The sequence below is a fragment of the Archocentrus centrarchus genome, unplaced genomic scaffold (genome assembly GCF_007364275.1).
Source record: "Archocentrus centrarchus isolate MPI-CPG fArcCen1 unplaced genomic scaffold, fArcCen1 scaffold_43_ctg1, whole genome shotgun sequence".
In the NCBI taxonomy this organism is placed as follows: Eukaryota; Metazoa; Chordata; class Actinopteri; order Cichliformes; family Cichlidae; genus Archocentrus; species Archocentrus centrarchus.
This window is the reverse complement of record NW_022060269.1, coordinates 1,446,541-1,459,424: the sequence shown is the minus strand read 5'-3', so window position 1 is coordinate 1,459,424 and position 12,884 is coordinate 1,446,541. Positions and strand designations below refer to the sequence as shown.

The 12,884-nt window shown below is 40.1% G+C and overlaps 1 protein-coding gene across 2 annotated transcripts in view; it reads left to right on the top strand.

The window, feature by feature from the left end:
* LOC115777106 (TANK-binding kinase 1-binding protein 1-like) overlaps positions 1–9,164 on the top strand; it is a 41,649-nt gene extending 32,485 nt beyond the window's left edge. For both annotated transcript variants that reach the window (XM_030724938.1, XM_030724939.1), the window contains exons 11-13: positions 2,855–2,935; positions 3,095–3,322; positions 6,711–9,164. In XM_030724938.1, coding sequence (XP_030580798.1) covers positions 2,855–2,935; positions 3,095–3,322; positions 6,711–6,839 — 438 coding nt within the window. In that variant the 3' untranslated portion in view covers positions 6,840–9,164. The remainder of the gene's footprint in view (positions 1–2,854; positions 2,936–3,094; positions 3,323–6,710) is intronic.
* The last annotated feature ends 3,720 nt before the right edge of the window (positions 9,165–12,884 follow it).

Genomic DNA, 12,884 nt, shown 5'->3' with positions numbered 1-12,884 from the left:
CGAAGGAAACTCATTTCTGCCGCTTATATTCTCAATCTTATTCTTTCGGTCACTACCCAAAGCTCGTGACCATAGGTGAGGGTAGGAACATAGATCGACCGGTAAATCGAGAGCTTCGCTTTTACACTAAGCTCTCTCTTCACCACGACAGACCGGTGCAGCGTCCGCATCACTGCAGAAGCAGCCCCGAGCCGTCTGTCGATCTCTCGCTCCCTTCTCCCATCACTCGTGAACAAGACCCCGAGATACTTGAACTCCTCCACTTGGGGCAAGAACTCGTTCCTGAGCCGGAGATGGCACTCCACCTTTTTCTGGCTGAGTACCATGGCCTCAGACTTAGAGGTGCTGATTCTCATGCCGGCCGCTTCACACTCGGCTGTGAACCATTCCACTGCGAGCTGGAGGCCCCCCCCTGATGAAGCCAACAGAACCGCATCATCCGCAAAAAGCAGAGATGAGACTCTGAGGCCACCAAGGAAGAAGCCTTCCGCCACCTGGCTACGCCTAGAAATTCTGTCCATAAAAATTATGAACAGAATCTGTGACAAAGGGCAGCCCTGGCGGAGTCCAACACCCACAGGAAACGAATCCGACTTATTACTGGCTATACGGACCAAGCTCTCACTGTGGTTGTACAAAGACTGAATGGCCCACAACAACGGGCCAGACATGCGTTGAGGTGAGCCCAACTATATCTAGCTGGTATCTCTCAACCTCACGCACTAGCTCAGGCTCCTTCCCCACCAGAGAGGTGACATTCCATGTCCCAGTAGCCAGTTTCGATAGCCGGGGATCGGTCCGCCAGGGCCTCCGCCCTCGGCCACCGCCCAACACAGACTGCACGCGACCCCTACAACACCTTCTGCGGGTGGTGGGCCTACAGGAGGGCGGGCCCATGTAACCTCTTCGGGCTGTGCCCGGCCGAGCACCACGGGCTGATGCCCGGCCACCAGATGCTCTCCCTCGAGCTCCCTCCCCAGGCCTGGCTCCAGGGTGGGGCCCCGGTAACCCTATTCCGGGCAGGGTAAACTGTTCCCTTGCTGTTTCAATCATAGGGGTCTTCTGAACCGCTCTTCCAGACTTTAAACACTTATTTCTTAAATCCAGCTTCACAGACTGAGTTAAATCTATGGCATTTTTAGAGTAGGGCCCCATGATGTAAATTTAGCAAGTAAAAACTAAGTAAAATTTTATTTACATAGCACCTCTCAAGCCAAAAATCACAAAGTGCTTCACAACAGTAAAACAAAGTGCTACTGGAGTAAAACAAACAAACAAATAAAAAATAAAATAAAATAAATTTTAAGAAATCTAACCAAACGCAAGTCTAAAAAGATGAGTCTTTAGCTGTTTTTTAAAAGACACCACCGAATCCGCAGTTCTTATACACAAGGAGATAGAGTTCCACAGTCAGGGAGCTACTGTAACAAAAGCACTGTCTCCTTTAGTTTTCAGCCTTGTGTAATGTAAGGCCAGTAGGCCCTTATCACATGACCTCGGAGACCTCGGGGGAATGTACAGATGCAAAAGTTCACTGATATAAGTTGGTGCTTCACCATGAAGAGTTCTATAAGTCAGGAACAGAATCTTAAACTGGACTCTGAAATTAATGGGGAGCCAGTGCAGCTGGATCAGTAACAGTGTGGCGTGAGAATACTTGGAAGATTTTGTCAGAAGCCTTGCAGCAACATTCTGAACAACCTGGAGAAGCTCCAGGGAGTTTTTGCAAAGACAAGTAACTAAAGCATTACAGTAATCCAGACGTGAGGAAATGAATGCATGGATAGTAATCTCAAGTTCAGAATGTTTTACAATGGGACTTAACTTAGCAAGGTTCGTTAAATGATAGAAAGAGTAAACCAGAGATTTGACATGGGTATCTAAAGAGAACACAGAGTCAAAGGTTACCCCGAGGTTCCTGATGGAAGATTTAACAAATTTGCCAAGAGGACGAAGAGCTTCCATTATCCTCGGCATAAATCTATCAGGGGCAAAAACGAGGACTTAAGTTTTTACGTCATTAAGTTGGAGAAAGTTATCAGCCATCCAACTTTTAATAGATTCTAAGCATATAATCAGCAACTGCAGTTTAGAGATATGTTCAGGCTTAAAGGAAATATATAGCTGGATGTCGTCAGCATAACAGTGATAAGAAATGCCCTCAAAAGTGCTCAGGATATGCTGAAAGGAAGCAAATACAATAAAGAATAATGAGGGCTCTAGGACAGAACCGTGGGGCACACCACAAGCAAGGGTGGCTGGAGAGAACCTGTACGTAGAGCCAGCCACACAGAAGCATTGTTCAGATAGATATAAAGTGAACCACTCTCAGGCAGACCCAGATACACCCACCCAGTGTCTCAGCCTATCGGGCAAGATTTGATGGTCAGCAGTATTGAAGGCCAAGGTAAGGTCCAACATCAACAAAACAGAATATTCTCCTCCATCACTTCGCCACAAAATGTCACTGGAAACTCTAACAAGAGCTGTTTCTGTGGAATGAACCCTACGAAAACTGGACTGACATTTGTCGAGGATATTGTGTTTGTCCAGGAAGGCTGTAAGCTGCTTAGATACAACCTTTTCCAGAATCTTAGATAGAAAGGGTAATTTTGAAATTGGTCTATAACTGTTGAAGATAGAAGGGTCAAGCTTGGGTTTTTTTTAAAAGTGGGTGAATAACAGCATTCTTAAAATAAGCAGGGACTTGACCAGTTTGCCTTTATACATGCAGTGTTTCATGTCCACTTTACCCTACAACACTAACATGAGTTTTGTAACACTATCACTCTCACTTTCACATGATGCTAGTGTTCTAGGGTCAAACTACAACTCTGCCTTTCTTCTCATGAAGGTTCACCACTTCTGTCGCCTTGATGACACACCTGAACCAACACCACTGGTGACACCACCTCAGTCCTCTGATGAAGAAGAGGTGATGATAATGATTCTGATATTTTCTTGTCTTCATGTGGAGTTAGAGTTGATATTGAAGTGTGTGTGTGTGTGTGTGTGTGTGTGTGTGTGTGTGTGTGTGTGTGTGTGTGTGTGTGTGTGTGTGTGTGTGTGTGTGTGTGTGTGTGTTAATTTACAGGATGTATGTACATATCTGTCACCCGCTGCCAGTCTGCCTCAGGCACTCGGTGCTGTTGGGATTGGGTCATCGTCACCTAGGGAACAACCCCTTCACTCCTCTTTCCACTCTCCAAGGAAACAGCCCCATCATCCCTCTTTCTCAGCCCCTGAGGGCCCTACCATGCTGTCATGCCATCTGCCTCCCTATATGAATGCTGAGCATGCTCAGTCATGGCCATCTATTAATGTGAGTAGAAAACAATAATGGGGATTATATGAAGTTACCAACAGTTTTCCTGCAGGCTTTATGTGGCATTAGGCTAACTGTGGCAGAACAAAACAATTCCCACCAGAGCACCAAACACCTCTGCACTGGGAGCAGAAATGTGTAAACAAATGTTAAAAAGTATTGAGTGTGATGAAGAGTATGATCATTAAAACAATGTTTTTATGATTCATGAACTGGAAAAATTTTAAAATATATGATTACAAAGGCATTGCTGTATTCTTTTCATCTGATGCAATGGAGATACTCAACATATCAGAAAGTCATGTGACCCTACAGTCTCAATACACTGTACATCAATTCAATTCAATTCCATTTTATTTATATAAGATTAAGATTAAGATTAAGATAGTGTTTATTTGTCACATGCACAGTTATACACAGTACAATGCACAGTGAAATGTATTTTGTACCTGCAACCATATATACACACACATATAAATAAGAAGAAGAATAAAAATAAAAAAAGTAATTCACACTATACACTATACTCTAATATAGTGCCAAATCACAACAAATAGTCGCCTCAAGGCGCTTTGTATTGTGGGTAAAGACCCTACAATAATACAGAGAAAACCCAACAGTCAAAACGACCCCCTGTGAGCAGCACTTTGCGACAGTGGGAAGGAAAAACTCCCTTTAACAGGAAGAAACCTCCAGCAGAACCAGGCTCAGGGAGGGGCAGTCAACTGCCGTGACCGGTTGGGCTGAGGGGAGAGAAAAAGACATGCTGTGGAAGAGAGCCAGAGATTAATAACAATTAATGATTAAATGCAGAGTGGAGTATAAACAAAATAAATAAGGTGAATGAAAAGAAACACAAAGAAACAGTGCATTATGGGAACCCCCCAGTAGCCTAGGCCTATAGCAGCATAACTAAGGGAGGGTTCAGGGTCACCTGATCCAGCCCTAACTATAAGCTTTATCATAAAGGAAAGTTTTAAGCCTAATCTTAAAAATAGAGAGGGTGTCTGTCTCCTGAATCCAAGCTGGAAGCTGGTTCCACAGAAGAGGCGCCTGAAAGCTGAAGGCTCGGCCTCCCATTCTACTCTTAAGTATCCTAGGAACCACAAGTAAGCCAGCAGTCTGAGAGCGAAGTGCTCTGTTGGGGTGATATGGTACTATAAGGTCTTTGAGATAAGATGGGGCCTGATTATTCAAGACCTTGTATGTGAGGAGAAGGATTTTAAATTCTATTCTAGATTTAACAGGGAGCCAATGAAGAGAAGCCAATATGGGAGAAATCTGCTCTCTCTTTCTAGTCCCTGTCAGTACTCTAGCTGCAGCATTTTGGATCAGCTGAAGGCTTTTCAGGGAGCTTTTAGGACAGCCTGATAATAATGAATTACAATAATCCAGCCTAGAAGTAATAAATGCATGAATGAGCTTTTCAGCATCACTCTGAGAAAGGATGTTTCTAATTTTAGAAATATTGCGCAAATGCAAAAAAGCGGTCCTACATATTTGTTTAATATGTGCATTGAAGGACATATCCTGGTCAAAAATTACTCCAAGATTTCTCACAGTGTTACTGGAGGCCAAAGTAATGCCATCCAGAGTAAGTATCTGGTTAGACACCATGTTTCTAAGATTTGTGGGGCCGAGAACAAGAATTTCAGTTTTATCTGAATTTAGAAGCAGGAAATTAGAGGTCATCCAGGCCTTAATGTCTTTAAGACATTCCTGCAGTTTAATTAATTGATGTGTGTCATCTGGCTTCATTGATAGATAAAGCTGAGTATCATCTGCATAACAATGAAAATTGATGCAATGCTTTCTAATAATACTGCCTAAGGGAAGCATGTCTAATGTAAATAAAATTGGTCCTAGCACAGAACCCTGTGGAACTCCATAATTAACCTTAGTGTGTGAAGAAGACTCCCCATTTACATGAACAAATTGGAGTCTATGAGATAAATATGATTCAAACCACTGCAGTGCAGTACCTTTAATACCTATAGTATGCTCTAATCTCTGTAATAAAATGTTATGGTCAACAGTATCAAAGCTGCACTGAGGTCCAACAGGACAAGTACAGAGATGAGTCCACTGTCAGAGGCTCTAAGAAGATCATTTGTAACCTTCACTAATGCTGTTTCTGTACTGTGATGAATTCTGAAACCTGACTGAAACTCTTCAAATAAACCGTTCCTCTGCAGATGATCAGTTAGCTGATTTACAACTACTCTTTCAAGAATCTTTGAAAGAAAAGGAAGGTTGGAGATTGGCCTATAATTAGCTAAGACAGCTGGGTCAGTGATGGCTTTTTAAGCAGAGGTTTAATTACAGCCACCTTAAAGGCCTGTGGTACATAGCCAACTAATAAAGACAGATTGATCATTTTTAAGATTGAAGCATCAATAATTGGAAAGACTTCTTTGAACAGTCTAGTAGGAATGGGATCTAACAAACATGTTGCTGGTTTGGAGGAAGTAACTATTGAAGTTAACTCTGAAAGATCAACTGGAGCGAAAGAGTCTAAACAAATACCAGCAGTGCTGAAAGCAGCCAAACATGAAGAATAATCTTTGAGATGGTTATGAATAATTTTCAATAATTTTCATCACTTTCAACTGTTATCAGTAAAGTTGTGGTTGCAGTACTTCTGCATTTAGCTACTGCTGCAGAAGGGGAGCAAGCATTAATGTAGTATGTTAGTTATGCTCACAAAATGTGTGCTTCAACTGAACTAATCATCTTTGACAGCTGTAATTCTTCTTGTGTAGTTTCTGCAGTAAAGATGTCATGAGACATCATGAAACATTCTTTCAAACTTGGCAAAAAAGACAAAAAAAACATATCACAGAAGATTGCACAATCTTTAGAGATTCTATAGAATGGCAGGAAGGAATCTTAAAATGCTGAATAGCAATTTGTCTTTCTGGTTCCCTCGCCTGTAAATAGATGGTTTTATTAATGAGTTTTTGGTTGGATCAATGTGCGAGTTCTAAAGCCCTGGAAAGAATCTTGTTGGCTTTTTGATGAGGTACGGCTAACTTTAAGACTAAACAATCCACAACTAAGCTAAAAGATGGGTAGTTGTTGCAGCTACTTAGCTGCTACTTAGCTGCTATCAGGGCCTTTAATGTGTCTTACTCACAGTTCCCCCAAAACATGCATAAAAAGTACATTAAAATGAATGTGCAGTTGTGTTTTGCAGTAGTACTGCATGGTTTTTATAAAATCCCATGGCATGCCTGGAACACCACTGTGCCTCTGCATACCGTTTAGCTCTGATGGATGCAACCACAAAGCATATGTGCAATTTCAGGTGATTAGCTTGTTGGAATTTGCCATTATTTATGGTTGGGCTATTTGACATCTGTTTTTCCCTTTCTACTCTCTGTAGTTATGGATGGAGTCAGAGGAGAGTGCTGTTCGGAGCTGCCCTCTGTGTCCGCTGACCTTCCCGACGAATTACCCTGACGATGCCCTCATCAAACACATTGACTCCCACTTGGAGAACAGCAAGATCTGACCTGCCATTTTTATAATAACAATTCATTTTAAACCCGTTTTACCTGAGATGGACATCGAGCCTGTCTTGGTTTTTATTCTTATCCAGAAATGGTTTGATGAGCCTGCATGAGTCTTTTCATTACCCAGCATCTCGCACTCTCCAACCATTGTATGGCCATTACCCGCCTCACTGAAGTGGATGCATCAGTCAGACTGTGGGATCAAACCAGTCACAGCCCATTATTTCCTTTTCCGTAACCAAGAACATACATTGCATATTATTTTTCATAAAGCACTGTATCAGCATTAGTGTATCACGTGGTACGTTTCTTTCATTCACAGCCAAACTAATATTTGTACATATGAGAAATAGCAGGTATAGATAATAATGCCATAACAGTATGAAAGACTGATGCACACAGGAGCAGCTGGCACTCCTTTGGCAGTGTCACATATGCTGGTCTGACCGCTGTTCTAGACACAGAAGACAAGACATTTAACATGTTTTCAATCCTTACATGCAACCGAGCACTTGGCTGCCACTGCTCTCATGTTGTAGATGATCAAATTGGCAGTTTAGAAAGATCTGATGCAGCCTTTCAATCTGCAAACATGTAACTATTTTGAGGTCTAATCTGGGCATGAATAGCACATTTGGTTTGGTTCTGTGACAAAGGATTAAATGCAACATAGTAGATAAGTGTGAGTACAGGTTAAAAAACAAGCAGCTGGCCAAGTTGGGGAATAGGTTAAAATGTGCAGAAAATAGGTGAACACAATGATGAGACAGATAGTTTTGTTTTAATTATATTTAAAAAAGTAAATGGTCCTGAATATAAATGTGATCAAATAGGGAAAAAAATGCACCATTACCATCTTCTGGTGTGATAATGAAAGTGCCTTCTTAAACCACAATTTTTATTTGAAAAAAGGGATTTGCAGAAGCTCGTCTCAGCCACCAAAATGTTTGATGTTATGCGCTAATTATAAATTTGTATCATTCATTATGACAGGTTTTCCCATTGTGAGATTATGAGATCTCTGCAGAGGTGAAGGGTGCAAAGTTAGACCCATAGAGCCACAGTAGCCACATTAACCCTTTAACATTGTCTGTAAGAAAAAAACTATAGAACATTTATTTCTTAACATTTTTATATACCATGGGCAATAATAACAGTATAACAATTTTTTTATAACAAATCATGCATGTTTTAATATGCCGTTATCAGTGGTTGAGACACCTGTTCGTGGTAAAAAAAAAAACACACCTGAAAATACAAATGAATACAGATTTTTTTATTAAATAATCTTTAGGTCTCCTTTATTTTTGGCTGTTTCTAAATTTGAAATTACAAACCATATGCTGATGTAATGCTAGGAACACTCCTACCTACATATGTGAGTTTGATACCATGAAATTTGTATTAGCAACAATGCCATGATTTTCACTTGCTCGTTATTCACCATATTTACAATATTTACAATACTTAAACACAACACCAATTACATTAATATGGCATTTATTTGTTCTAAGATAATAAATATTACATTTTTCCCTTTCCTATAAAGGAACAGATCAACTTTTCATTTTATTTTTCTTTTATTCTATTGAGTTACATAATTCAGCAAGACCTGCAAACATCAACCTGAGTTATGTCTGTTCCAAGCAGCAGTTTCCATGACGGAAAAATACAGCCAAATGCAAAAGTGCAGCTGCAGCCTGTATAATGGTCACTTGAAGTGGCTTCAGAAGTGAGCCAGTCTAGAGGTTTTAACCCAAATATGGTAAAACAAATTTTGAAACTTCAAAATAAGCTACAAATTTGGCTACATCCACATAAAGAACACTGAACCAATGATGTGAATTTTAATATATGCCGAAGTCCATCGTTTATATACAGTTTATAGTCTCAATTGACTTTTTTTTTGGTTCCTAACTTCCTGGTTTGAGCCAAAATGAAAAAATTTGAAGGCATCTAGTAGTAAACATAACACACTTAGACTGAGTTAAGTTCAACACATCTTTAATAAGCTATAGTGATTCAAAATGTGCTTTAATTTTACCAAAATAATTTTATAAATCTCTTTAAGACATTGAACACTGACCACTCATGAGTTTATGTAAATGAAATGTATCTCCACATTGTTTCCAGTTGTAATGAAAATGCAGTGGGAAGTCAGAATCAGTGACCAGACACTTCCAAAATAAAGTATCAAGTCTTATCATGGCCACTGCATCTGGGCTCCTGTGCTGAAGACTTGGACTCCTGTCTAGAACTATGGGCAGATACTTTTACGCTTAGCTGCTGTTGTTTTATGGCTGAAAAACAAACTTACTTAACAATGAGAGACTCTAATATTAATAAAGAAAAACCTTCAGTGTAACTCGTCATATTCCTAAGGATGAATGCATCCTGGCTATTGGAAATGGAATGGAATTTGAATTCAAGCTGATTTACTGAGTTTGATTTACAAAGCCAACAGAAAGGTTCAGGAGTGGAAAGCTTCCTGTTAAGTACATCTTCCTTTCATTCATCGTTATAGTTTCAGAAACATTGTGACAAGCCAAGTCCCGATCAATGTAGCATTACAAAATGGGAAAACATGGATACAGTTTGATCCCTGTGAGTGTTTATAATATAGTTTGTGTACAAACACTTGTATAGGGTAGATGCTGTGTAGCTGTGACACATACAGATACTTGATTTCACAAGTTCAGTCACAGTATGATAATGTATGAGTGGGATGAATGAAAACTATGTGAAAAGATGAGGGATTTAGATAAATCTAACAAATAGGTCTTTGGTGTTTCTTTTCTGTTTTTGTCTTTTGTGGATGGAAAATACTTGATTCTTCATCACTTTAACTTACAGAAAATGGGAAGAAGGAGAACTCTTTCTTTCTTTTTAGGTTAACATAATTTAAAAGTTGTCTGTTTCACTTAATTTGCTAGGTAGATGTTGCTGTTAAACCGAGTTTCCATTAACACTTCTCCTTTTAGCTGCTCACTTTAGAGGCCACCACAGTGCCACCAACTGCCTCCATCTCACACTATCCCTAGCATCCTCTTGTCAGCTCCATATTCAGCGTCCTTTGTCCAATGTATCCACTATCTCTTATCTGCACATCTCCAAACCCTCTCAGCCACGGCTCTCTAACTTTATCTCCAAAAAGCTTGACCTGTGCAATCTCTCTGTTATACTCATTTCTAATCGACTCCCAATGAAAATTTTAGCATCTTCAACTCTGCCAGCTCAAGCTGGGCCTCCTGTCTTTTGGTCAGTGCCAAAATCTCCAAACCATACATCATAACAGGTTTCACTAATGTCTTGTAAACCTTCCCTTTCACCCTTCTTACTATCTTTCTCTCACAAACCATTTCCATTCTACTCTTAAGTATCCTAGGAACCACAAGTAAGCCAGCAGTCTGAGAGCAGAGTGTTCTGTTGGGGTGATATGGTACTATGAGGTCTTTGAGATAAGATGGGACCTGATTATTCAAGACCTTGTATGTAAGGAGAAGGATTTTAAATTTGATTCTTGATTTAACAGAAGAGAAGCCAATATGGGAGACATATGGTCTTTCTTTCTAGTCCCTGTCAGAAATCTAGCTTCAGCATTTTGGAACAACTGAAAGCTTTTAAGGGAGGTTTTTAGGACAACCTGATAGTAATTCAATTCAATTTTATTTATATAGTTTCAAATCATAACAACAGTTACCTCAAGGTGCTTTAAATTTTAAAGTAGAGACCCTACAATAATTCAGAGAAAACCCCCAAAAAACCCCTATGAGCAAACCCTGGAAACAGTGGGAAGGAACAACAGCAGGAAGAAACCTCCGGCAGATCCAGGCTCAGGGAGGGGCAGCCATCCTTCACAACCAGTTGAGGTGAAGAAGAAACAGTGCATCATGGAAACCCCCCAGCAGCGGTGGCCTATTGCAGCATAACTAAAGGGGGGTTCAGGATCATGTGAATGGGTGTGTTGCAGAGTGGGGAAAAGCAATTTTTAAAACATGAACAGGTTGGTGGTGTACCAGGGGGCTTCTGTTTAAGGCTATGCTTCCTCCTCACAGTCATCCTGCCAGCCTGTTTTCCCAGGTGCTCTGGAAAATCTGCTGGGGATTAGGTATGAATTATAATAATCCAGCTTAGAACTAATAAATGCATGAACTAGTTACTCAGGGTCACTCTGAGACAGGAGGTTTCTAATTTTAGAGATAAAAAGCAGTTCTACATATTTGTTTAATATATACATTGAAGGACAAATCCTGGTCAAAAATGAATCAAGATTTCTCACAGTGTTACTGGAAGCCAAGGTAACACCATCCAGAGTAAGTATGTGGTTAGACCCCTTTTTCCAAGATTTTTAGGACCGAGCACAACAACTTCAGTTTTATCTGAATTTAGAAGCAGGAAATTAGAGGTCATCCAGGCCTTAATGTCTTTAAGACATTCCTGCAGTTTAACTGTGACATCTGGCTTTATGGATAGATAAAGCTGGGTATCATGTGCATAACAATGAAAGTGTATGCTATGCCTGCTAATAGCATTGCCTGTGACTGTATAATGTAAATAGAACTGGCCCTAGTATGACATCCTGTGGAAGTCTGTGAAGAAGACTCCCCATTTACATGAACAAATTGAAGCCTATTAGATAAATATGATTCAAACCACTGCAGTGCAGTACCTTTAATACCTATAGTATGCTCTAATCTCTGTAATAAAATGTTATGGTCAACAGTATCAAAAGCTGCACTGAGGTCCAACAGGACAAGAACAGAGATGAGTCCACTGTCAGAGGCTGTAAGAAGATCATTTGTAACCTTCACTAATGCTGTTTCTGTACTGTGATGAATTCTGAAACCTGACTGAAACTCTTCAAATAAACCGTTCCTCTGCAGATGATCAGTTAGCTGTTTTACAACTACTCTTTCAAGAGTCTTTGAGAGAAAAGGAAGGTTGGAGATTGGCCTATAATTAGCTAGGACAGCTGGGTCAGTGATGGCTTTTTAAGTAGAGGTTTAATTACAGCCACCTTGAAGGCCTGTGGTACATAGCCCATTACTACAGATAGAGTGGTCATTTTTAAGATTGAAGCTTTAATTAATGGTAGGACATCTTTGAACAGATTTGTAGGAAGTCTAAGGGATAGCGGTCTGTAGTTTGGAAGAAGTCATTCTTAAGAGAGAGAGAGAGTTTTAACAAATACCAGTAGTAATAAAAGTAGCTGCATGTAATGATATGTCTGTGAGATGGTTATGAATAATATTTTCTCTAGTGTTTAAATTTTTATTTGTGAAGAAATCCATGAAGTCACTACTAGTTAAAGTGAAAGGAATACTCGGCTCTACAGAGCTCTGACTCTTTGTCAGCCTGGCTAGAGTGCTGAAAACAAACTTGGGGTTGTTCTTATTTTCTTCAATTAGTGATGAATAGTAAGATGTTCTAGCTTTACGGAGGGCTTTTATATAGAGCAACAAACTATTTTTCCAGGCTAAATGAAAATCTAAATTATTGAGTCACTAGTTCCTCTCCAGCTTACAGTTTATCTGCTTTGTGCATTTGTGAGTTATACCAGGGAGTCAGGCACTTCTGATTTGAGGCTCTCTTTTTAACAGGAGCCACAATATCCAGGCTAATCTGCAGTGAGGGTGTAAAACTATTGCTTGCCAAAGTATCCTTGGGCAAGGAGTTCAGGGAGTTTTTGGGACAACCTGATAGTAACTCAATTCAGTTATATTTATATAATGCCAAATCACAAGTCGCCTCAAGGTGCTTTATATTGTGAGTTAAAGACCCTATATAATACAGAATAAGCCCCAACAATTAAACGACCATCTATGAGAAAGCACCTGGCGACAGTGGGATGAAAAAACTCAACTTTAACAGGAAGAAATCTCCAGCAGAATCAGACTCCGGGACAGGCAGCCATCTTCCACAACCAGTTGGGGCTAAGGGGAGGGAGACAGGACAAAAGACATGCTGCGGAAGAGAGGCAGAGATTAATAATAATTAATGATGGTGTATAAACACAAATAGAGTTAGAAGACTTGAGTGAAGAA